Below are 27,451 nucleotides of genomic sequence, written 5' to 3' on the forward strand. Positions count from 1 at the left end.
CATAGAGTCACTTTTTCTCAAGTGACTCAAAAACCCCACTGTCATGCAAGCACAAAACCTTATCGACACCACATTCATATTTGTTCAAGTAAAACGCAGAAAACAGTATCGCAGCTCAAATAATACTGTAACTTAATTGTAACAGTTCCGTAACACCAAGTTGTTACCGAAGAAAAATGCACAGCTACTCATTTTACAGCAAAGAAGAAAAATAGCTTAGGTCGGAATGGCAGAAACGATCAGCGCGAATTCCGGACTGGAACAGGTGAGAAATTCATACATTACAAGTACGCAATCGGTAAGAATTTAGGAGAGAACAAAACCACGTCACATGAAATTGGGTTAAAGTTATGAAAGAAAAAGAAAGTTCGAGAGAGAGAGATCGAGATAAAGAGAATTCGAGAGAGTTTGAGAGAGAGAGCTTGCGTAGCAAATTCTTGTTAAAAAGTCGAAGGCAAATATGTGAATAATAAGAGCAGAACGGCAACAACAGCAACAGCAATAACAAGGTAAAAAAAACCATATGAAGCGATTAATGGAATAATTGTTTCCAATGCAATATTAAGATGAAAAATATCACTAACACAACTACTTTGAAATTAACAGCTATTCTGATCTGGAATTTACCAGTCGTGGTGTGAGTATTGTCTACGCGGTTTTGTGTTTGTATAATATGCGACCCAGCGTTATCACGCTATCTTTCAGTGGAATGATGCCTTAGCGTGCATTATATAACAAACACGGCAGTTAAATATGCACACTGATGAGAACTGTCATTCGGTCAAAGATGTACAATGCAAAATGTTTATTTCATCAAAGATGTACAATGTAAAATATTTATATTATCACAGCTTATCTGCAATGCAGACAATGAATTCAATCCAATCACAGGCATACAAAAAAAATACGATAAAATATCAGTGTCGTGTAGGACGTATGAAAGCTCGTAATATGACCGTGTGACAACACATGGAATAACGCACGCACACACCCACTCACACTCACGCGCACCATGGCTTTTTAATACTGCTGTCTGTCACTACCAGCTTCTATCTAACCTTCGTTCTGGCACACACACAAACACACACACACACACACACACACACACGGTCACAGTCACATGCACACACACACATACACACACACACACACACACACACGGTCACAGTCACATGCACACACACACACACACACACACACACACACACACACACACACACACACACAGAGTATATTATAGCACACGCACACACACATGTATACCAAACACCCAATGTTCGCTCACTTAAGCTCACTCAACAACTCTCCCTCCCCCCAAACACACCCTGTCTTATCGCACAGTTTTGGGTCTGGGTGACGTCACTTCCTTCGTGTCGTCATGATGCAAGGCGTCAGTGGTGAGACTGGTCTGAGCTCTGCTTAGCTTCATGCCCAGTGCGGTGGGCGGTGCGCGCGGGGGGCCCAGCGGTCCGTGCAAGTCCCAGTACTCCGCTCGTTTTAGGAGGTAGGAGCGACCAAACTCCGACAGGAATTTCACATCATCCGCTGCGATGTGCTCTGGGAAATCTGGATGATGAAACAAGTCGCGTAAGGCGAAATAATAACATTTAGTCAAGCTGTCGAACTCACAGAATGAAACTGAAAACACTGCTTTATTCACCATGACCACATACTCGTAGTTTCGTCAGTCCACCGCTAGTGGCAAAGGCAGTGAAATCGACAAGCCATGCAGAATAGTGCGGTAGTGGTCGCGCTGTGCTGCATAGCACGCTTTTCTGTACCTCTCTTCGTTTTAACTTTCTGAGCGTGTTTTTAATCCAAACATACAAAAATCCGGATATGACGTCATCAAAGACATTTATCGAAAAAAATAAAAACACGTCCGGGGATATCATTCACAGGAACTCTCATGTAAAATTTCATAAAGATCGGTCCAGTAGTTTAGTCTGAATCGCTCTACACACACACACGCATATACAGACAGACAGACAGACAGACAGACACACACACACACACACATACACCACGACCCTCGTCTCGATTCCCCCTCTATGTTAAAACATTTAGTCAAAACTTGACTAAATGTAACAAGTCGCGTAAGGCGAAAATACAATATTTAGTCAAGTAGCTGCCATTTTTCAGCAAGACCGTATACTCGTAGCATCGTCAGTCCACCGCTCATGGCAAAGGCAGTGAAATTGACAAGAAGAGCGGGGTAGTAGTTGCGCTAAGAAGGATAGCACGCTTTTCTGTACCTCTCTTTGTTTTAACTTTCTGAGCGTGTTTTTAATCCAAACATATCATATCTATATGTTTTTGGAATCAGGAACCGACAAGGAATAAGATGAAAGTGTTTTTAAATTGATTTGGACAATTTAATTTTGATAATAATTATTATATATTTAATTTTCAGAGCTTGTTTTTAATCCGAATATAACATATTTATATGTTTTTGGAATCAGCAAATGATGGAGAATAAGATAAACGTAAATTTGGATCGTTTTATAAATTTTTATATTTTTTTACAATTTTCCGATTTTTAATGACCAAAGTCATAAAGTAATTTTTAAGCCACCAAGCTGAAATGCAATACCGAACCCCGGGCTTCGTCGAAGATTACTTGACCAAAATTTGAACCAATTTGGTTGAAAAATGAGGGCGTGACAGTGCCGCCTCAACTTTCACGAAATGCCGGATATGACGTCATCAAAGACATTTATCAAAAAAATGAAAAAAACGTTCGGGGATTTCATACCCAGGAACTCTCATGTCAAATTTCATAAAGATCGGTCCAGTAGTTTAGTCTGAATCGCTCTACACACACACACACACACACACACACACACACACGCGCACGCACGCACGCACATACACCAGGACCCTCGTTTCGATTCCCCCTCGATGTTAAAATATTTAGTCAAAACTTGACTAAATATAATAAAAAATGACAAAGCTACTCGTGGCTTCGCTACACACTGCCACACACGTTTTACCAGTAAAAACGTTAAGCACGACACGAAATGCTTCGAATTCACCCCCCCCCCCCCCCCGCACACACATACATAATCACAATCACACACTCAAACACACACACAAACACAAACACACACACACACACACACACACACACACACACACACACACACACACACACACACACAGAACAACAACAAACAACAACCAACCAACCAAACAGCTCTTACCCAGATGATCCTCTTTGATATTGTTGATGAGTTTGTCCATGTACTTCTTGTCTTTGTACAGTTCTTCCAGCAGTCTCTTCAGCCGCCGGTCATCATAGTTCAGCGGTATTCTGGCACATAAACACACAATCATGACATACACACACTCATGATATACACACAATCATAGCTTTTATAGCTGGTGAGTTCGTTACAAAGAAGACACAATAGACACTGGACTCCCCTTAGAGTGTTGTTCACATGGCCAAATTACAACTTTTAACCAATGGTCCATCGATTGTTTTTAACCTTCGCCGGTGGTCGTGGGTCCGTGTGAATCCAGAAGGGTGTTTAATTGCAAATATCTCCTAAACTGGTTGGATTTTTTTAATGAGCTTTTAAGAATGCAAAAAAGCTCTTATGTCCTAAAATTTCAGCGAGAAGTAATTAACAAGTCGCGTAAGGCGAAAATACAATATTTAGTCAAGTAGCTGTGGAACTCACAGAATGAAAGTGAACGCAATGTAATTTTTCAGCAAGACCGTATACTCGTAGCATCGTCAGTCCACCGCTCATGGCAAAGGCAGTGAAATTGACAAGAAGAGCGGGGTAGTAGTTGCGCTAAGAAGGATAGCACGCTTTTCTGTACCTCTCTTTGTTTTAACTTTCTGAGCGTGTTTTTAATCCAAACATATCATATCTATATGTTTTTGGAATCAGGAACCGACAAGGAATAAGATGGAAGTGTTTTAAAATTGATTTGGACAATTTAGTTTTGATAATAATTTTTATATATTTAATTTTCAGAGCTTGTTTTTAATCCGAATATAACATATTTATATGTTTTTGGAATCAGCAAATGATGGAGAATAAGATAAACGTAAATTTGGATCGTTTTATAAATTTTTATTTTTTTTTACAATTTTCAGATTTTTAATGACCAAAGTCATTAATTAATTTTTAAGCCATCAAGCTGAAATGCAATACCGAAGTCCGGGCTTCGTCGAAGATTACTTGACCAAAATTTCAACCAATTTGGTTGAAAAATGAGGGCGTGACAGTGCCGCCTCAACTTTCACGAAAAGCCGGATATGACGTCATCAAAGACATTTATCAAAAAAATGAAAAAAACGTTCGGCGATTTCATACCCAGGAACTCTCATGTCAAATTTCATAAAGATCGGTCCAGTAGTTTAGTCTGAATCGCTCTACACACACACACACACAGACACACAGACACACAGACACACACACGCACATACACCACGACCCTCGTTTCGATTCCCCCTCGATGTTAAAATATTTAGTCAAAACTTGACTAAATATAAAAAGTCATATTTAGACTACAAACATCGTGGGGCCGTGCGGACAGATGTTTCTCAAAGAAGGAAATGAGAAGCATGGGTCCGCACGGCCCCACGATGACTTCCGTGAGTAGTCGATAACCCGGACGGGTGAAGGTTAAACTAAGTTGGTTGAAAGTCGATGCACATGTAAACAGCGCAACAGTAACTCCAAGGTATGCTAAATCCCACAGAACGATGACCAACCTTCCAGAAGATTTTGTAACGGCCAAGGACTGTGCCCCGGTACCGCCCCCAGGCTTCAGTTTGTGTGCCCAGTGGCCCCCGCCGCCCCCGTTGCTATGGAGATCTGCAGAGTCTGGCCTGTGGGGGTCAAGGTAGGCGTCGTCCTCTATGTCAAGGTCGTCCTGCTGAGACAGGGTGCAATTATTTATTATGTCTACATGCGGTTGAACTGATGGTATTATCAGAGCTTGAAATACATTCATTTGCGTAGCAACCCTGAAATTCAATCTATACTAGTTTTTTTTGTAAAGATTCATCAAAATATACTGAACAGCTAGAATAACTTTATTTTAGTTCAAAGTAGTCAGGCGTGGTTCTATGCTAGTTTTCTTACTTTTTTTAAAAGACAGAATTGTACAACAAAGCGTTTAATTATAGTGAAGAATATTGTTGGAATTCTGGTTAAACAGTGGAACAAGTTTGGACGGCCATAAGGGTTTCAACTGTGTATAAACTTCATTGCTTGGGAATTTAGGTCGCTCCGCTCAGCTGTAATTAAGCTAGCAGCAACCAGATTGGTGCTTCCCAGGTGTGTGAGAGTAAAGTTGTAATCAGTATCTGCCATACGTATCAATCTCTCGACAAATGCAGTGGTACTCACCCCTCCGTTTCCTCTGGAGGATGGAGGTAACGTCACATCATCATCCCCTCTCGACCCCCAAGCGCTTTGTGCTAAAAAAAAAACAACCAAAAAAACATTCAGGGTTTTACTCAGTTTACTCAGTCTGTTACAAGTGTAATATTGTTAGAGGTTCGGAGAGGGAAAAAAACATCGTTCAGTTGTAAATCCATAAAGACTCCCCTCCATAAAGACTACCCTACCGCAATGGACCCTTGATCCATAAGGGACCTCCCCGCCACCCCAGCCCCCTAAACAGACCCGGAACTTTTAAAAGAAATAGTTAAATACTTTTATTGTTCAGTCAAACCTGTCTATAACGACCAACCAAGGGGCCGACCAAAAGTGGTCGTTATAGAGAGTCGGTGGATATTATGGAAAGGTGAATTAACTCATTGTCTCCCAGGTACGGATATATCCGTACCCACTAATATGGCTCTATCTGACCAGGTACGGATATACCCGCTCAGACTATTAGCTTCAGTCGCTTACTGTAACGTCGATCTAACGCCTGCATTCCAACGTGTTGATACACAGTTACTACACAGTTACTACAATTCTGAGTGACCTGCTGCAGCACAGCTGGTCTCGGCCAAAAAAACTTGGTCAACATATAGGTGGGGTAGAAAGTGTTAAATAGAAAACAACATGTCGGGGATCCTTTTTGGATGGTCGTAAATGGCAGGTAGTCGTCATTGAGAGGTGGTCGCCAGGGCAGGTTCGACTGGATCTTTGTCCTTACCTTGACTCCTGGACAGGAAGGTCTTGTCTCTCTCCAGACCATCGACCAGCATGGTTCTCTGTGACGCCGTCACACACAGCCCCCACTTGGGGTAGTTGGCCGGCGTGTACACACGGTCCAGGGGCATGCGCGGAGTGCGCAAGGGAGGTAACATCGGCCCCACTCGCGTTAATGGTCGTTCTTGGCCACCGCCATTTTCTTCGTTTTCCACGTCTGCTAGGTCATCGTTTTCTGCGCCCTGCGGGTTTTCCACGACCACTCTGACGCTGACTTTACGTGGATCTTTCCCACCTTTTGAGTCTTCTTCCAACGGGCCGACCTTCCCCTGCTGTGTAAAAGAGGAAAGGGTAAGGTTGTGCAAAAACCAAGCAAGCTGACAAGCGAGCAAGCAACCGCGCAAAGCAATGCATCACAACCAACCATCACCAGGAAAACAAATATACAAACCACATCTGAACTCATGCACACTGTACAGAAAAGACCGAAGTATCCCGCTGTAGAAAGCAACATCACCGCATTTTGTCCGTTCAAATGATATCCATTTCAAATCGGAACTATACGGCCTACTTCATTATTGTTTTCTATGTACCTTTTTTTTGCAAAGCGGGAATTCCAAGAACACATACCCACCCCCCCCCTCCAAACAGTCTCTCCTTCCTTACTGACTCATCAAGGGCTAATCCATCACTCGGCAACTATACAACCAATCCGATAGCAATTCTCAACAAAGTTCCCACTGACGGACATAATAAGATGAATTTAATTTTGATCTCAAACGATGCACTTTCGGGCAGTGATATAGCGAATTTAAACACTAAACAGTATACAGAATACCTATAGGTCCCTGAGAATACACAATATTGATTTGTCAGAGTACGTGGGACATTTTATCAAATGTTGTGCTGAAAAAAAACCATACGCTCATGCACACTGATGCATATCAATGCTAAAACCAAGATTCAACGAAAAGATAAAACAAAAATTCAATAACACGAGAGTATATAGACAGCCTATACGAAGGACGTCTCATGTGCCCGTAAACACGTCAAACTCATTCAAACACTCAGCACATCACTCACCGTTACGGGTGCGACAGAGTGACGTAGTCTGCTGCGCGTACCGACGACTGATGACGCGTCACTGACGTTATTGCCGACGGAGTCAGCGTTGGTCAGGGTGTCGGCATTGTCGTCGTCTCGTCGGGACTTCTTCTTGTCGGTATTGCCAAACAGTCGCTCGTTCAGCAGTCGTCGTAGGGCCGTCTTTACACGCTTGTCCTGAACAGAATACAAAAGCGGCTTAGCACTGTGGTGCAAACGTTTGTCAGATTGAAATGAAAGAAAGGGAAAGAAAGGCACCATACACAGACAATCATTCATAGAAGAAGAATCTACAACAATAATCATGATAGATTAAAGTACTTGAACTGACAAGAAAGAAAGAATGTCGGTAGGTAGCAAACCCGATGGAACCAACCAAACGATGACACCACATTTCAGATCCCTAATACCGCATATGGTGAAGAATATAATGAATAGTCACCCTCCTTGTTTGAATGATAGCAAAGTCAATGTTAAAAATCAAGTTTAAAAAAAGTATGATGGTTCAACACGAATCACTAGAGTTACGAGATACTGAAAAGGTTCTGAAGATGTATATATTATATATAAACAGTACACACAGTATATATAAACAGTACACACAGTCCTGGAATATTTTTGAGACATTAAAAAAAGTTTACTGTCCAATGGGAAACTCATGCACTTGTAACACTAACGATAGAAAACTATTATTTGTTGAACTTAATAACGCACACAAGAGACATTGTAATCATTGAAATACTTCGGCGTCCACCACCAAGAAATAAACTTTACTTTATGATAGAAATATGATCTTTGATCAGCATAAACTGAATCTAGCCACTGATATCAACTCGTGATATGAAATTAATTTGTGGGAGTGACTGATAAGAATGGAACGAGCGTATGAGTGGGTGTTCGGTACACGGCTCTGGTGGACAGTAACCAGCTGTAATGCAGTACGTAGCCGCATGCACTCACACAAACCGAACTTTTAATTTAAATATCTGGAGCTGTACGACGCCCAGACTGGGACAACACGAAAACAAGCTGATATTTCATATTTCCAACCTAGACCAGTAGAAAACTCGACGGCAAACATCTTACCATTTCAAATTGCAGTGTGTATCACCTGCAAGAAGCGGGAGCATGATCCGCCAGGTTAAAAATCCACACATTGAGAGCTCCAGTTACAGAAACGAAGGGCAAAGACAGGGGAAACTCTCATACCTGCCACTGGTTTTGTAACGAATTGTATCGGACAAGCCACCTTCCAACAGCCCCATACTCACAACCTACACTTACGATCGAAGGTAGCGGCACTTTGCGCAAAGTAAACACAAACAGTGGCGTTTTAGCTGAAACCGCCCAATGAACCGGTACACACTCAAATGACTGAGAAGGGGGATCTCTTACGAAAACACTATGACGGAATAACGCCGGTGAATGGCAGGGTATATTGCAAACAGGAAATCTGGAAAGCCGGACGGAGTACTGTTTTCCGGTAAATGATCGTGAGAAGCTTAAATGGGTGTGTCACATACGAGAGAGAGAGAGAGAGAGAGAGAGAGAGAGAGAGAGAGAGAGAGAGAGAGAGAGAGACAGAGACAGAGAGACAGAGAGACAGAGAGACAGAGAGAGAGAGAGACAGACAGACAGACAGACAGACAGACAGACGGACAGAGTGTGAGAGAGATATAACATGACATGAAAAACGAAGCCGTACAAAAGACGAACTCGGAAATAACTCTGTCGGGTTTCTATGGGTTTAAAAAAAGTTAATACTCTTGCTTTTAGTGTAACAGTTTCAATCTTTCCACGCGTGCTCCTTGTCCACGTACGTGTTCAAGACATACTCCTAGTTAGTGACTGGCCTAAAATATCACGTGGGAAAGTTTGACTCAATAAAAGCAAGAGTATTCACTCTTTCACAACAACATAATTCAAACCCGACAGAGTTATTTCCAACCATCGTCTATTGCAAACCACAGAGCTATTTCCGAACATCGTCTATATTGCAAACCACAGAGCTATTTCTGAACATCGTGTATTGCAAGCCACAGAGTTATATCTGAACATCGTCTATTGCAAACCACAGAGCTATATCTGAACATCGTCTATTGCAAACCACAGAGTTATATCTGAACATCGTCTATTGCAAACCACAGAGTTATATCTGAACATCGTCTATTGCAAACCACAGAGTTATATCTGAACATCGTCTATTGCAAACCACAGAGTTATTTCTGAACATCGTCTATTGGAAACCACAGAGTTATGTCTGAACATCGTCTATTGCAAACCACAGAGCTATTTCCGAACATCGTCTATTGCAAACCACAGAGTTATATTTGAACATCGTCTATAGCAAACCACAGAGTTATTGCCGAACATCGTCTATATTGCAAACCACAGAGTTATATTTGAACATCGTCTATTGCAAACCACAGAGTTATTGCCGAACATCGTCTATATTGCAAACCACAGAGTTATATTTGAACATCGTCTATTGCAAACCACAGAGTTATTGCTGAACATCGTCTATATTGCAAACCACAGAGTTATATTTGAACATCGTCTATTGCAAACCACAGAGTTATTGCCGAACATCGTCTATATTGCAAACCACAGAGTTATATTTGAACATCGTCTATTGCAAACCACAGAGTTATTGCCGAACATCGTCTATATTGCAAACCACAGAGTTATATTTGAACATCGTCTATTGCAAACCACAGAGTTATTGCCGAACATCGTCTATATTGCAAACCACAGAGCTATTTCCGAACATCGTCTATATTGCAAACCACAGAGCTATTTCTGAACATCGTCAATATTGCAAACCACAGAGCTATTTCTGAACATCGTCTATATTGCAAACCACAGAGCTATTTCCGAACATCGTCTATATTGCAAACCACAGAGCTATTTCTGAACATCGTCTATATTGCAAACCACAAAGCTATTTCCGAACATCGTCTATTGCAAACCACAGAGCTATTTCTGAACATCGTCTATTGCAAACCACAGAGCTATTTCTGAACATCGTCTATTGCAAACCACAGAGTTATTTCCGAACATCGTGTATTGCAAACCACAAAGCTATTTCCGAACATCGTCAATATTGCACACCACAGAGCTATTTCTGAACATCGTCTATATTTCAAACCACAGAGCTATTTCGTAACATCGTCAATATTGCAAACCACAGAGCTATTTCTGAACATCGTCTATATTGCAAACCACAAAGCTATTTCCGAACATCGTCAATATTGCAAACCACAGAGCTATTTCTGAACATCGTCTATATTGCAAACCACAGAGCTATTTCCGAACATCGTCAATATTGCAAACCATAGAGCTATTTCTGAACATCGTCTATATTGCAAACCACAGAGCTATTTCTGAACATCGTCTATATTGCAAACCACAGAGCTATTTCTGAACATCGTCTATTGCAAACCACAGAGCTATTTCTGAACATCGTCTATTGCAAACCACAGAGTTATTTCCGAACATCGTGTATTGCAAACCACAAAGCTATTTCCGAACATCGTCAATATTGCACACCACAGAGCTATTTCTGAACATCGTCTATATTTCAAACCACAGAGCTATTTCGTAACATCGTCAATATTGCAAACCACAGAGCTATTTCTGAACATCGTCTATATTGCAAACCACAAAGCTATTTCCGAACATCGTCAATATTGCAAACCACAGAGCTATTTCTGAACATCGTCTATATTGCAAACCACAGAGCTATTTCCGAACATCGTCAATATTGCAAACCATAGAGCTATTTCTGAACATCGTCTATATTGCAAACCACAGAGCTATTTCTGAACATCGTCTATATTGCAAACCACAGAGCTATTTCTGAACATCGTCTATATTGCAAACCACAGAGTTATTTCTGAACATCGTCTATATTGCAAACCACAGAGCTATTTCTGAACATCGTCTATATTGCAAACCACAGAGCTATTTCCGAACATCGTCTATATTTCAAACCACAGAGCTATTTCCGAACATCGTCTATATTGCAAACCACAGAGCTATTTCTGAACATCGTCTATATTGCAAACCACAAAGCTATTTCCGAACATCGTCTATTGCAAACCACAGAGCTATTTCTGAACATCGTCTATTGCAAACCACAGAGCTATTTCTGAACATCGTCTATTGCAAACCACAGAGTTATTTCCGAACATCGTGTATTGCAAACCACAAAGCTATTTCCGAACATCGTCAATATTGCACACCACAGAGCTATTTCTGAACATCGTCTATATTTCAAACCACAGAGCTATTTCGTAACATCGTCAATATTGCAAACCACAGAGCTATTTCTGAACATCGTCTATATTGCAAACCACAAAGCTATTTCCGAACATCGTCAATATTGCAAACCACAGAGCTATTTCGGAACATCGTCTATATTGCAAACCACAGAGCTATTTCCGAACATCGTCAATATTGCAAACCATAGAGCTATTTCTGAACATCGTCTATATTGCAAACCACAGAGCTATTTCTGAACATCGTCTATATTGCAAACCACAGAGCTATTTCTGAACATCGTCTATATTGCAAACCACAGAGCTATTTCCGAACATCGTCTATATTGCAAACCACAGAGCTATTTTCGAACATCGTCTATTGCAAACCACAGAGCTATTTCTGAACATCGTCTATTGCAAACCACAGAGCTATTTCTGAACATCGTCTATATTGCAAACCACAGAGTTATTTCTGAACATCGTCTATTGCAAACCACAGAGCTATTTCTGAACATCGTCTATTGCAAACCACAGAGCTATTTCTGAACATCGTCTATATTGCAAACCACAGAGCTATTTCCGAACATCGTCTATATTGCAAACCACAGAGCTATTTCCGAACATCGTCTATTGCAAACCACAGAGTTATTTCTGAACATCGTCTATTGCAAACCACAGAGCTGTTTCTGAACATCGTCTATATTGCAAACCACAGAGTTATTTCTGAACATCGTCTATTGCAAACCACAGAGCTATTTCTGAACATCGTCTATATTGCAAACCACAGAGTTATTTCTGAACATCGTCTATTGCAAACCACAGAGTTATATTTGAACATCGTCTATTGCAAACCACAGAGTTATTTCCGAACATCGTCTATTGCAAACCACAGAGTTATTTCCGAACATCGTCTATATTGCAAACCACAGAGTTATATTTGAACATCGTCTATTGCAAACCACAGAGCTATTTCTGAACATTGTCTATATTGCAAACCACAGAGTTATTTCCGAACATCGTCTATTGCAAACCCTTCACGTCTCCCCTGTCAGCGAGGCCTCGCTGCTCAGTCCAGGTACATGCAGCTACTTCCCATGGCGAGACTAAATATAGCGCCATACCGACATGCCCGCAACACAACGCCGTCATTTGATAAGTCATAGTTTGACTTCATCAACCCCTAATCAGTTGACAATCTCCAGAGGCGCGCCAGGAATAGTGCAATGCTTGGATCGACCCAGTACAATACACCGGCGGTGAGGTTTCAAAGCAAAGGCCAAAGAAGAAAGGCGCTGGTATCGGAACTTCATTAATTTTGCCTGCCACTTGATTGAGCCGGTTCGCTGCAGTGGAACCCCCCTTTATTTTGAAACGCCCCCTCCCTTTACGACCCTAGCTGCTTTCTGAGATTGCCTGTTCACAAACTTGGTACATTTACCCCCATGTTAAAATTCCCTTCTTTTTCAGACCTGATTTTTTAAGACTGTTGAGGTCTTAAATCGGGGGTTCCACTGCACTTCAGATAGTTTTACAGTGACATTAGCTGAAGTTCCACTTGTTCGTGTTCAGTTGGACCGCGTTTGGTGGTTGTAACCTTTGCGCTATTGAAGGGACACTTCAAAAGAATCGGAATTTGTTACGATTCTTATGCTATGAAAGATTTTATTTGCAGCGCGAAAAATCGATTCCATGATGTAGTGATGAAAGTACAGGTTGGAACAAAAAAACAACAACCTTGCTCCAAGTGGACGGACGGACGGACGGACAGACGGACGGACGGACGGACGGACAAACAGACAGACATACAGACAGACAGACAGACAGACAGACAGACAGACAGACAGACAGACGAACAGACAGACAGTCAGATAGACAGTGAGACGAAGACTACATACTGGAAAATCATCTGAATTATTCGTGCCGTATGCATTCAGCCCAACACACTATTTAAAGGAAATGTTTTATTGTTCGTATGTTCGCACACGTTCGTATGTACGCACACGTTCGGAACTCGTCTGCATATATTGGCCAGTAGCTTGTTGTGTCTCTTCCTTTGGCAGAAACAGTGCCAGCATGACATCACAAAACCATTTACGTCTATCAATAAGTAGCATGAACTTTAGACCCTTTATTCGTGTGACAAAATGAAAACCTTGCAATATATACTTAATATATGATACCTACGGTTTCCTTAAAAGGACCAGACAGTTTTGAAAGGTGTGTGTTCTGTTACAAACATTTTCTTAGTTGCTTCCGTCGAGATCTATGTTGTAGAGTCAGTATCAGTACGTAAAGACCCCCCCCCCCCCAACTCCCTCCCTCTTCCCCTCCTTCACTACTGATACACTATGCACATTTTGAACTGCAAGAATTCAGCAATGCACGGAAGGATAAGAATGGCTGGTAAAACTGCCTACTCTTTTTGTGGAAAAAATGGCAAAGAAATATAGGCATGTCTTTTTGAGCAAAAGGCATAATTTAGTTGTTAATAATCTCTTAACATTGAGAATGGTCCCAAATGACAGAAAACTGTTTGCATTTTAATACAACTCAGATCTCAGTGCTGCAATTACATAATAATTCTGGATTGTTTTCTTCTGTTTTGTATCTGCAGTGAATGAAACAATAGGTGATGAATATATTTTGTTTGTAACGAAATCAAAGCGTCACGTGACAGTTCAGGCGACATAATGCAGAAAATATGACGCATTCCGTGAACAACATGATATACAATACAATTAAAACATCTGTGACCAGAAACTGCGTTCTCAATGAGCGCTTTAAAAACCTGCGGTCTCAGATCTGACCAGGGTTTTTACATGGGATAAGACCATCGCTCCACTTGGCCACATTCCAACAAATAAAAACCGTCGGTGCTCTCTTTGCAAAGTGGACATTTCGTGATGAATCAATTCCATAAAAGGCGTTAGTGTTTGTTTTAAGAAATTAATTCCTCAATTCCCCCCCCTCCCCCTCCCCCCCCAAAAAAAAAGAAAAAAAAGAAAAAAAAAGGAAATAACAAAAACTGTTGAGAGTTAATAATTTTAAGTCTTCACTCAATCACAAACTAAGAACTTACACCGTGCTTCTTCCTATGTCCACCGACAGCGGCCTTTGGGGGTACCTGTGCTCGTCTTAAGTCCACTTGGAATACCACTTTAGTTTTCGTAACAACCGAGTGAGCATTCATATTTCCGCAAGGTGGAATATCACAATTATCTCACACACACAGTTTTATATCACATACAAGAAAATAATCGCACTCTGGGCTGCGGTTATCCGTCGTACATTCACTTCAAAGCAGCGATCCGTAAAACTGACCTGATGAGGCGTTGCCATCAGGCGAGTCGGGCATCGGGTCATTTACATTTTCCTTTCTACCCTTTTGCGCCGCCTGCTTCCGCTGATAGTTATGCTAACACCCGATCGTTACGTAATGAGCCAGTTGCACCATACGTGGCGAATGTTGATTATTTTCTGGCAGAGAGCGTGCACAACGTTCTGCGAGTGAATCGGTCAAGGGACGGCCTTTACGGCGGCGCATTCTCTCAGTCAGTGCCACCCCATTACCCAACCACCCCCCCCCCAAAAAAAAAGAGAGAAAAGAGAGAAGTAAAACAAGAACAAAACAGAAGAACACCTGACAAGTAACCCTCCCCCAAAAAGTTCCCACGCATAAAACAAAATAACAACTAAAAGAAGAAGAAGAAGAAGAAGAAGAAGAAGAAGAAGAAGAAGAAGAAGAAGAAGAAGAAGAAGAAGAAGAAGAAGAAGAAGAAGAAGAACAACAACAACAACAACAACAACAACAACAACAATGTCACAAAGATGTGAGTAGCATATTTGTGATGTGAACAACGGCGTGTTTTTAACCTTCCTAAATGTTGAAGCGCGAGGCGTATGTGACAAGGAGAGCGTTATTCACGTGTTTTTGTGCGTTGCACGTGGAACTGGCTTTAGCTTGAGATGAGCTGTGTTTACGAACATGAGACATGTAGCTGGTCTGGGTTTAATATCGTCACAACGCTGTAGAGGCTCGACCGAGCAAGGTGTCTAAGCGGGTGTCAAATTTGTCTGGGACAAATTCACTCTTTCAAGAGACGGGTCTCTTAAGGTAAATGATTTACTATGTTGTATATTATTGAAGTTTGATTACATAAAGGTTAGTGTATACAAAGTGCACTAAATCTTAGTGTGAAGTTTTAAGAGAATTCTTGATGTAATTGTATCACGGTTTTTCTTGGGGAATTTCTTGAACATAAATGTTACGCATTTATGTTGTGTCTAAGACGGTGATGCTTTGTATGGCAGTGTTATTCATAGATTAAGTATTAGTTTGGATATTGAATGAGGACGGAATGTGAACGTAGAATGGACGAGAATGTATGAGTTGATACATGAATGTTTTGAAGAAGAGATGGTTTTAGAGAATGTTGTATTAAGACTTGGTTAAATTCTTTAGGAGTTTCCATGAGGAGTTTCATGGCGTGTACGAGGGACGGACCTTACACGGAAAAGCGCGGGACGATGGTGGCGAGCAAGGGACCACATCGGCGCAGATGACTTGACGAGGGAGTCTTCATCGTTACCGGTCGTAACAGACGACGGTTCTTTTCGCTAATGGCGGAAAGGGTTTCTCGGGGAGAAACGTGAAAGGTGTGTGTTGGCATCTATAATGAGAGTTTCTGGGAATTCATCATTTACGGGATTCAATCAATCAATCAATCAATATGAAGCTTATATAGCGCATATTCCGTGGGTACAGTTCTAAGCGCTTGTCGAAGAGTTGTCAACACAGGACTAACAAAGAAACTAACATCTTCAGACGGACACGAACCCTATCACACATTAGCAAACCCTGGTAAACAAACAACTGTTTAACAACAATGTACACATCAATAGCTAGGTCCAAACAAAATAATATTAAGCACAAAGAAAACACCTCTCACAGAGCACAGCACAAGAATGTCTTTTGGGGCACAACACATCACGTCGAGCATGAAAGTCGCAGCCAGCTACGGGAAGAACTGAGTCTTCAACCTACTCTTGAACGCGTCAAGAGAGGGGCTCTGGCGAAGCTCAAGCGGCAGGGAGTTCCAGACGGAGGGGCCCGCGGAGGGAAATGCACGCTGACCAGCAGATGCGAGTTTCGAGCGAGGGATGTGGAGGCGGAGAGGGTCAGCAGCAGAACGAAGGGGACGGTCGGAGGGCTGGGTGTACAGGTCCAGGGAGGATTGAAGGTACTCGGGAGCAGAGTCGTTGAGACACTTGTAGACCAGAGTGGACAGTTTGTAGGAGATTCGGGTGTTGACAGGGAGCCAGTGCAAGGAGCGAAGTAGGGGGGTGATGTGGTCTCGCTTCGTCTTCCTCAACGTCAGCCTGGCAGCGGCGTTCTGGACTCGTTGTAGGCCATGAATGGATGAGGCGGGGAGGCCAGCCAGAAGGGAGTTGGATGGATTGGATTGGATTGGATAAGATTTACAGTCCAGTGAGGTTACCCTCATGGAAATTCGGGCTGCTTTCTCCCCGGGGAAAGCGAGCTGCCATACATACGGCGCTACCCATATTTTTTTTTCCCTGCATGCGTGTATTCATGTTTCCTGAGACTTAATGCCGTGTGAGATGGAATTTTTTTTTACTTTATTCCAAGTCCCACGGGTATTTGATGGACATTTTTATCTATGCCTATACAATTTTGCCAGGAAAGACCCTTTTGTCAATCGTGGGATCTTTAACGTGCACACCCCAATGTAGTGTACACGAAGGGACCTCGGTTTTTCGTCTCATCCGAAAGACTAGCACTTGAACCCACCACCTAGGTTAGGAAAGGGGGGAGAAAATTGCGGCCTGACCCAGGCCTGAACACGCAACCTCTCGCTTCCGAGCGCAAGTGCGTTACCACTCGGCCACCCAGTCCCGTATGCAGTAGTCCAGACGACTGAAGATGAGGGAGACAACCAGCTTGACACAGGCGTCGTGGGTGAGGTAGCGACGGATGGAGGCGATGCGTCGTAGGTGGAAAAAGCAGGTCTTGATGATGAAGGAGATGTGTGTCTGCATGGAGAGAGTGGAGTCGAGAAAGACGCCAAGGCTCTTGACAGCAGGGGAGAATGGAACAGTCGCGTCATCCAGCTGGAGGTCGGTCACAGTGAGGGAAGCAATCTTCTGTCGTGTTCCAACGAGAAGGGCCTCCGTCTTCTCACTGTTCAGCTTCAGCTTGTTCTCAGTCATCCAGTTCTTGATGTCAGTGAAACAACTGGAGATGGATCCAAGGAGATCGTCAACGTCCTCCGGCTTGGCGCTGTTCTGGAGCTGCGTGTCAGCGACATAAGGATGTGAAACTGACGACATGCAGTGAGCCGTGATACGAACTCGTGAGTGTATGTCAGCACCTTATCTTGTGCGTTAATCTATCTTTGAGAAAGAATCTTTATACCATGTATTTACATGCATTGAGTGAATGATCTAAGATTGTGTGAACTGTGTGTACGGGTCGTGGATTCATGTTGTTGTATTGAAGTGAAGAATTATGTTGTTTTTGTGGAGGAATTAATAAGTCTGTATCCTCCCAAATTCTGTGTTTGAAGTGTGTGGTGTGAAGAGTGAAGAGTCAGTGTAAATTAGATAGGGCAGAACACGTACACATAAAAGTAACTCCTTTATTTCACACCAAACCACTTCATGACAAACAACAACAACAACAACAACACCCCCCCCCCTGAAAACACAATTACCGACAGCAAAAACAGCAAATATCCATCTTTAGACCCATAAAAGTAAATAGCAATAGCAACATACGCATACCTGAATGACCGCGAGATCTCGCAAAATTGTGCGTACAAAAAGTTAACTACGCATATCTGATTAGCCAATTGTAGATACAATCTAAAACTCATTTTGTTTCCGGTTCGAACGGGAATTTCGACCAACAGGACAGTTCTTTCTGAATTTAGAATTATGTTGAGTAAGCTACCCAAAGAAATCGTGCTAGATTACTTGAGAAAATTGTGTTACACATTAATGAATATAATTATATGGTCGATTCCGGACACCGAGACGAGACGGTGTCTTCAAAGTGGACTTACAGCAAGTGATAATCATAAAAATGTACTTTTGTTTTTCTTTCATAACGATATCAAATGGGATTAAACAAATGGCCAGTGTAAACATGGTATAGTACCAAACATTATTACGAATACTCCTTAAAGTACTGAGTGTAGCAGTAAATGAGTTATGAAGACTATGAGGGTTGCGACGTTTACCTTTTTATCTTTGCCCTTGGTCCCTCGACCGTGACCGTGACTGAGGCGTGACGCTTCGCCCCTCTCCTCCCCCTCCCGTTGCAGTCTGGTGCGCGCGTGCATGACCTGGGGCTTCTCCAAGCCAACGCTCACACGACGATTCGGCCCATGGGGCTGTAGAGAATAACAATACGGACATTTCTGTACAAAACACCAAAATGAATGACCAAATCAAAACAACCACACACAAAAAATAAAAAAAATATACACAGACAGACAGACAGGCAGACAGACAAAAAAACAGACAGACAGAGAGACAGACAGACAGACAGACTAAACAGATAAACACGCGCGCGCGCACGCACTCGCTTCAAGTGGGTTCAATCGCGCGCACACACACACACACACACACACACACACACATACACACACACACCCAAACACACACACACACACACACACACACACACATTCACACACACGCACACACACACACACACATGCAACTCAAGGTGAGCTCAAGCAATCAAACATGTACTCAGACGCAAACACAGACACAGACACGGACGCAAATACTGACACATAATTATGGACACACTCGCCCATTTTACTATTGTGCACTTATCTGCACTGAAGAAATAAGATATTCCGCACACTTGAAAACCGGATGGACATAATCTGCATCAAATTATATAGATCTATGTGTGACGATACCTACCCCTGCAGCAGACGTATTTTTGGGCGACGAAGCGTGGCGGTCAGAATAAAGGTCAGCGACGCCTGACGAAGTGTCCGAACTCTTCTTCTCTCTGTATTCACCGTCCTGATCGAACACAAAGACATGGACATGTTATTTTTTGTGTAAGAGAGAATTTTGCGTCTATTTGAACACATACCAACAATGAACACCCAGATGCTTGCTTGCTGCGGTGATTCTATTTTTGTATGGGTGGATTTTCTTAAGGGTACAGAATGAATTGATTACAGAAATCCCACTCAGCACAGAGAGCACCCAGGCTGTTAAATTGTGGAGAGAAATTCTTATCCAATGTAAAAGCATCTAAGATGGTGAGACGAAATGCTTACACTGACTATTCTAGTTTTTAACGTCCTGACAGGTAACCAGGACCGACCAGGGACGTATGCTTGCGCTGGAATGAGTGTGCCTTTAATACTCAGACACAGCACGGGTTCAATAAATACTTTTCGCCACAGCACCTTGGCTTTTCTCCCTGCAGGCTGCTTCTTTTCATTGTCTGTCTTCCCATCCCGCACGTTCACGTTTTCACTCTCCTTTTTCTTTTTATCTGTAGCCGCATCATCGTTACCGTCATCATCATCATCATCGTCTGTCCCATAGCCTTCCTGGCCGAAGAAAAGCTTCTCCAGGTCGACAGACTGTCTCTGCTTGGCGAAGTCCGCGAAATTGACCGAAGTCTCGCCTCCCAGGTAAGCCTCCAGTGTACGCGCTAGTTTGCTACCGCCGGTGTCCTTCCCTTTGTTGGCCTCCATTATGTACCAGTCGCCGTTTTGTCTCTCTCTCTCTCTCTTCTGACTTCAGTATTCTCTTGAAGTCAGCTTGTCTTTTGTTCGTTGGTGTGTTAGCGCTCGTTATTATTCAGAACATGCCATGGAAAATGATGGCCATTTATTCCACCCAAGAAACATTTCTCTGACAAATTTACTGCTGACCTTACACAGCCCCTTTTATCACAAGGACCGATAATCCAAAGCTTTCATAATACACAAGCACACAAAACCAAGATCGGCTTCAAACGTGGAACGTAATGCAAACATTTGCATAGGTCTGTGCTTCTTATCACTTCCAGTAATACGACATTGCACTGGCCATTAGGAGAAAAGTCTTTTACTGCTCAAACGGAAAGAACTTCCCTCTAAGATTGGAATAGACGGCTCGAGTCTTGAAAACGTCAGGTTCCGATTACACAGTTGCGTGCTTCGTTTGACATTCTTGCGTGTAAAGAAACAATTCCTGTCACTGATGAGTCGTGAATCTTATCTCCGAGAACTGACATATCTCACGGCCTTTTTGTAATGAGATCCTTACACGCATATTTTGTTTCGGGTCTAGCTGAACCCTAGTTCAATTCTACTTCTAAAAGAGACAATAAAACGTTGGTCTGTGCCATCACAGATTGCTTTTAATGAATGCTTAGACTTTTTCAATTAAACGTGTAACAAATTATTAATTGTTGTTGCTTTATGCCATTTTATTCTAAAGGAAACATCATAAGGAGCGCTTCATGTATAAATAATTGTTTGTATGTTTTTAATTCTTTTACTCTGCAGGTTGCGGGTAGATTAGGCTTTGCTTGAAACCTTTATCCTTTTGTAATAAAGTTCAGCTTTAGTTCGATTTTCAGCTTCTTTGAGTTAATCTACCAAAAGAAAAGAAATACGCGTTATTAAGCTGTTCTTGATGTGGACCAAAAGTCTCACGATGTAAACTGGCCTTTAGCTTTCTAGAGGGGGAAAAAAGGACGTTATTCTCCGTGTGTCAATCAGTATTACAATGCTTTCCGTTGGAGTCACTCATCCGTGGAATGCCACTCGTCAACCTTCTACTCACGTAACAAACCACGCTGCCATAACTAGCCTGGGAAAAGACGCCCGACACGCTGCCATAACTAGCCTGGGAAAGGACGCCCGACACGCTGCCATAACTAGCCTGGGAAAGGACGCCCGACACGCTGCCATAACTAGCCTGGGAAAGGACGCCCGACACGCTGCCATAACTAGCCTGGGAAAGGACGCCCGACACGCTGCCATAACTAGCCTGGGAAAGGACGCCCGACACGCTGCCATAACTAGCCTGGGAAAGGACGCCCGACACGCTGCCATAACTAGCCTGGGAAAGGACGCCCGACACGCTGCCATAACTAGCCTGGGAAAGGACGCCCGACACGCTGCCATAACTAGCCTGGGAAAAGACGCCCGACACGCTGCCATAACTAGCCTGGGAAAAGACGCCCGACACGCTGCCATAACTAGCCTGGGAAAAGACGCCCGACACGCTGCCATAACTAGCCTGGGAAAAGACGCCCGACACGCTGCCATAACTAGCCTGGGAAAAGACGCCCGACACGCTGCCATAACTAGCCTGGGAAAAGACGCCCGACACGCTGCCATAACTAGCCTGGGAAAAGACGCCCGACACGCTGCCATAACTAGCCTGGGAAAAGACGCCCGACACGCTGCCATAACTAGCCTGGGAAAAGACGCCCGACACGCTGCCATAACTAGCCTGGGAAAGGACGCCCGACACGCTGCCATAACTAGCCTGGGAAAGGACGCCCGACACGCTGCCATAACTAGCCTGGGAAAGGACGCCCGACACGCTGCCATAACTAGCCTGAGAAAGGACGCCCGAAACTCTGCCATAACTAGCCTGGGAAAAGACGCCCGACACGTTGCCATAACTAGCCTGGGAAAAGACGCCCGACACGCTGCCATAACTAGCCTGGGAAAAGATGCCCGACACGCTGCCATAACTAGCCTGGGAAAAGTCGCCCGACACGCTGCCATAACTAGCCTGGGAAAAGACGCCCGACACGCTGCCATAACTAGCCTGGGAAAAGACGCCCGACACGCTGCCATAACTAGCCTGGGAAAAGACGCCCGACACGCTGCCATAACTAGCCTGGGAAAAGACGCCCGACACGCTGCCATAACTAGCCTGGGAAAAGACGCCCGACACGCTGCCATAACTAGCCTGGGAAAAGACGCCCGACACGCTGCCATAACTAGCCTGGGAAAAGACGCCCGACACGCTGCCATAACTAGCCTGGGAAAAGACGCCCGACACGCTGCCATAACTAGCCTGGGAAAGGACGCCCGACACGCTGCCATAACTAGCCTGGGAAAAGACGCCCGAGACGCTGCCATAACTAGCCTGGGAAAGGACGCCCGACACGCTGCCATAACTTGGGAAAGGACAACCGACACGCTGCCATAACTAGCCTGGGAAAAGACGCCCGACACGCTGCCATAACTAGCCTGGGAAAAGACGCCCGACACGCTGCCATAACTAGCCTGGGAAAAGACGCCCGACACGCTGCCATAACTAGCCTGGGAAAAGACGCCCGACATGCTGCCATAACTAGCCTGGGAAAAGACGCCCGACACGCTGCCATAACTAGCCTGGGAAAAGACGCCCGACACGCTGCCATAACTAGCCTGGGAAAGGACGCCCGACACGCTGCCATAACTAGCCTGGAAAAAGACCCCCGACACGCTGCCATAACTAGCCTGGGAAAGGACTCCCGACACGCTGCCATTACTAGCCTGGGAAAAGACGCCCGACACGCTGCCATAACTAGCCTGGGAAAATACGCCGCGCCCGACACGCTGCCATAGCTAGCCTGGGAAAAGACGCCCGACACGTTGCCATAACTAGCCTGGGAAAAGACGCCCGACACGTTGCCATAACTAGCCTGGGAAAAGACGCCCGACACGCTGCCATAACTAGCCTGGGAAAAGACGCCCGACACGCTGCCATAACTAGCCTGGGAAAAGTCGCCCGACACGCTGCCATAACTAGCCTGGGAAAAGACGCCCGACACGCTGCCATAACTAGCCTGGGAAAAGACGCCCGACACGCTGCCATAACTAGCCTGGGAAAAGACGCCCGACACGCTGCCATAACTAGCCTGGGAAAAGACGCCCGACACGCTGCCATAACTAGCCTGGGAAAAGACGCCCGACACGCTGCCATAACTAGCCTGGGAAAAGACGCCCGACACGCTGCCATAACTAGCCTGGGAAAAGACGCCCGACACGCTGCCATAACTAGCCTGGGAAAAGACGCCCGACACGCTGCCATAACTAGCCTGGGAAAGGACGCCCGACACGCTGCCATAACTAGCCTGGGAAAAGACGCCCGAGACGCTGCCATAACTAGCCTGGGAAAGGACGCCCGACACGCTGCCATAACTTGGGAAAGGACAACCGACACGCTGCCATAACTAGCCTGGGAAAAGACGCCCGACACGCTGCCATAACTAGCCTGGGAAAAGACGCCCGACACGCTGCCATAACTAGCCTGGGAAAAGACGCCCGACACGCTGCCATAACTAGCCTGGGAAAAGACGCCCGACATGCTGCCATAACTAGCCTGGGAAAAGACGCCCGACACGCTGCCATAACTAGCCTGGGAAAAGACGCCCGACACGCTGCCATAACTAGCCTGGGAAAGGACGCCCGACACGCTGCCATAACTAGCCTGGAAAAAGACCCCCGACACGCTGCCATAACTAGCCTGGGAAAGGACTCCCGACACGCTGCCATTACTAGCCTGGGAAAAGACGCCCGACACGCTGCCATAACTAGCCTGGGAAAATACGCCGCGCCCGACACGCTGCCATAGCTAGCCTGGGAAAAGACGCCCGACACGTTGCCATAACTAGCCTGGGAAAAGACGCCCGACACGTTGCCATAACTAGCCTGGGAAAAGACGCCCGACACGCTGCCATAACTAGCCTGGGAAAAGACGCCCGATACGCTGCCATAACTAGCCTGGGAAAGGACGCCCGACATGCTGCCATAACTAGCCTGGGAAACGACGCCCGACACGCTGCCATAACTAGCCTGGGAAAAGACGTCCGACACGCTGCCATAACTAGCCTGGGAAAAGACGCCCGACACGCTGCCATAACTAGCCTGGGAAAAGACGCCCGACACGCTGCCATAACTAGCCTGGGAAAAGACGCCCGACACGTTGCCATAACTAGCCTGGGAAAAGACGCCCGACACGCTGCGCTGCCATAACTAGCCTGGGAAAGGACGCCCGACACGCTGCCATAACTAGCCTGGGAAAGGACGCCCGACACGCTGCCATAACTAGCCTGGGAAAAGACGCCCGACACGCTGCCATAACTAGCCTGGGAAAAGACGCTCGACACGCTGCCATAACTAGCCTGGGAAAAGACGCCCAACACGCTGCCATAACTAGCCTGGGAAAAGACGCCCGATACGCTGCCATAACTAGCCTGGGAAAAGACGCCCGACACGCTGCCATAACTAGCCTGGGAAAAGACGCCCGACACGCTGCCATAACTAGCCTGGGAAAAGACGCCCGACACGCTGGTTTAAAGAGGCTGTTTCTGTTTGTTTTCTCTTTGTGCCGAAAGAAAAATCGCCCAAGAAAGACAACTAAAACAATCCACACTGTAAACTGAAGTGTTCCACTTTTGAACACACTTTCTGAAACCAGTTGTGAACACTGTGTGGAATATTATATATTACGTCTTCTCGCAAAAGTAGCACACATTGTAAACACTATTTCTATAGAGAAGGATTAAACAGAAAAAAAGAGAAAGAAAGAAAGAAAGAAAAAACAGAACAGAAAAAAAGAAAAAAGAAATAAAATGCCTTTATTATATATATTGACGAATGAATATTTAAAACTTTCCATAAAATGCTTAAACGCACAAAACATGGTTCGAAAAAGACGACGACAGGGTGACCTCACTCATCTGCAAATGGGGGTCATTCTCTCTTTTAGTTAAATACTCATGTTGGCAACTCATCAGAATCAAAAAGATGCAACGGTAACAAAGTGAATCATTTTTCCGACGGTGGCCTTATCGTTCACAAACTCTGCCCCCTTGTGAGACCAAGAGAGAATACTACATGGCTTGCTGTGTCGTACCAGATTTACACGAGTTTTAAAAAAAATATAGTGAACTGCGAGCGAAAGCGAGCTGTTCACTATTTAAAAAAGCAACGAGTGTAAATCTGGTACGACACAGCAAGCCATGTAGTATTCTGTTTATCCAACATTATATACTTCTGTGCCAGATCTAACTAAAAGTCACCGACAGCGCTATTGCCTTTGGATCAACCCGCTTTAGAACTTCAAACCACTTTACTCAATTTGACATTCATTCCTCCGCCATGACGCAAACTCTCAAACTAGGACAAAGTAGTTCGCCTTTGTTAACACTGTTAAGTTTAATATTGAACATTGATGAAATAAATTCGAACAACGAAATCATGGTCACTTCAAAATATACCAGATAAAAAAGAAAAGCAGTGGCCACAGGATAAAAGAAACCAAAAGGAACAACAACAGCAAAGCATATCCTTCCGCGATAGGATGACAGTCAAGTCGGAGCCAGGCTAGTCGACAGCTTTCAGATGGTCACTTCTCGGTTTGGTGACTGCACAAATATTGGTTGATGTTGATGGTATCAACGTGCACAGGCCCTGCAAACAGTGTTGTTAGCGTTTGCTGGGATGTGATTGTGGCAGTGGCAGTGGAGACGGCTGGAGTTGAAGTGGCCGATGCGGGCGAAACCAATGTGTCGTCTGCCGACACTGGCGACAGCTCCGAGACCGGTGCAGTGCCGTTTAGCATCAGACTGAAACCACGGTGTTCCTCTTGGGAAATGCTGCTGTAATTGTTAATACTCTGGACGTTTTTGTGCCCAGATAGCTGCATTAGTTTGGTCGGAGGAACGTTATTCTCGGAAAGTTTCTGCACTAGGAACTTGCGTGCAGAGTGGTTGGTGTACCTCGGGTTGCATTGATGATCCCAGCTTTTCTGCACATGTTTTTCATGGTTGCTGACAACTTGTTGACGCCGACAGGTTGGCGCTTGAACCATGAACATTCTTCAGATGCAACTTTTGTGTTTGTTGCACAATAGAAGGGGGAACTTGTCTCGGAGTAACCTTTTGGTCGGAGAGCTGCGTATGTTTTGTAAACTGCGACAGGGCAGCGCTCATCGTTCGACGCCCAAGCTTTCGGACAGACATCACGCACAGACTTTGGATTGTCGCTCTGGCATGTTTTGGATTGTCTTTCGCAAAATTGGAGATATTCTCTGCCATTACTGTCTTCATGCAAGGACACGTCTCCCCACTGCATGTGCCTGTGAGGAGTCACGCTGCGCAGACCAAAGTTGACTGTGTTTTGCCACCACAGAGTATTCAGGATTGCTTCTGGATCTGCGACTCCGAGCTGTTTTGTCTGCCACAGCTTGACAACATCTTCATCTTTCAGCGGTTGAGCCCTGTTAGTTAAGTTGCCACAACCTTCCTGTTTAACAATCTTCTGCTTTGTCTTCACGACTTCTCTCAGTTGTGCAAATTCGGGGCCGTCTATAACGGATGCACAGTACTTTTTAGACTTCAACTGTCGATGGATGCTGCTGAGAAGGCCCCTCAGCGTGGATGGTTCATACTCTTTGCCATCCGGTTTTTTCAAACTTATGAAAAAAGAGCAGAGAATTTTGCATAATTCTTGTGGTTGGATGGTGCTAATGTTTCTTTTGTTCCCGTGTTTCGCCATAAACGTCGATAGGCGACGTATATCGTAAACCGTTTTCGGAGAGTGTTCTTGTTCTTGTTTGTCTGAACGAATGAGTCTATTGGAGAAAAATCATAAATCATGGATGACTCACTTTTTTCTTCATCGACTTCGTCATTCGCGTCATCACCAAACATGTCTTCGAACAGCTCATCACTCAAAACTTCTTTCAGTGTTGAAAATCGGTTTTCGTGGCAGTTGCCATTTTGTTGCAAAAGTAGTTCTTCATGAATATGTAATTACTAATTTACATAGCTTGACCTTCCGGTTGATCCCATGTACTACTAATTTACATAGCTTGACCTTCCGGTTGACCTCATGTACATGATATACTCACGTGTGATATGAACGATTTTTATCTCACGGGTATCTCTCTCACGTATGT

The 27,451-nt window shown here is 44.3% G+C and overlaps 1 protein-coding gene across 1 annotated transcript in view; it reads right to left on the reverse strand.

The window, feature by feature from the left end:
• LOC138967978 (uncharacterized) overlaps positions 1-27,451 on the reverse strand; it is a 47,151-nt gene that overhangs the window by 1,296 nt on the left and 18,404 nt on the right. Inside the window, exons 17-24 of the mRNA XM_070340540.1 lie at positions 19,454-19,558; positions 18,757-18,909; positions 7,212-7,409; positions 6,133-6,460; positions 5,373-5,443; positions 4,733-4,893; positions 3,204-3,313; positions 1-1,566 (exon numbers count right to left, since the gene is read on the reverse strand). The exon at positions 1-1,566 is cut by the window's left edge and continues 1,296 nt beyond it. Of these exons, the coding sequence (XP_070196641.1) occupies positions 1,331-1,566; positions 3,204-3,313; positions 4,733-4,893; positions 5,373-5,443; positions 6,133-6,460; positions 7,212-7,409; positions 18,757-18,909; positions 19,454-19,558 (1,362 nt within the window). The 3' untranslated portion in view covers positions 1-1,330. The remainder of the gene's footprint in view (positions 1,567-3,203; positions 3,314-4,732; positions 4,894-5,372; positions 5,444-6,132; positions 6,461-7,211; positions 7,410-18,756; positions 18,910-19,453; positions 19,559-27,451) is intronic.

This window comes from Littorina saxatilis, linkage group LG6 (assembly GCF_037325665.1).
Source record: "Littorina saxatilis isolate snail1 linkage group LG6, US_GU_Lsax_2.0, whole genome shotgun sequence".
Classification (NCBI taxonomy): domain Eukaryota; kingdom Metazoa; phylum Mollusca; class Gastropoda; order Littorinimorpha; family Littorinidae; genus Littorina; species Littorina saxatilis.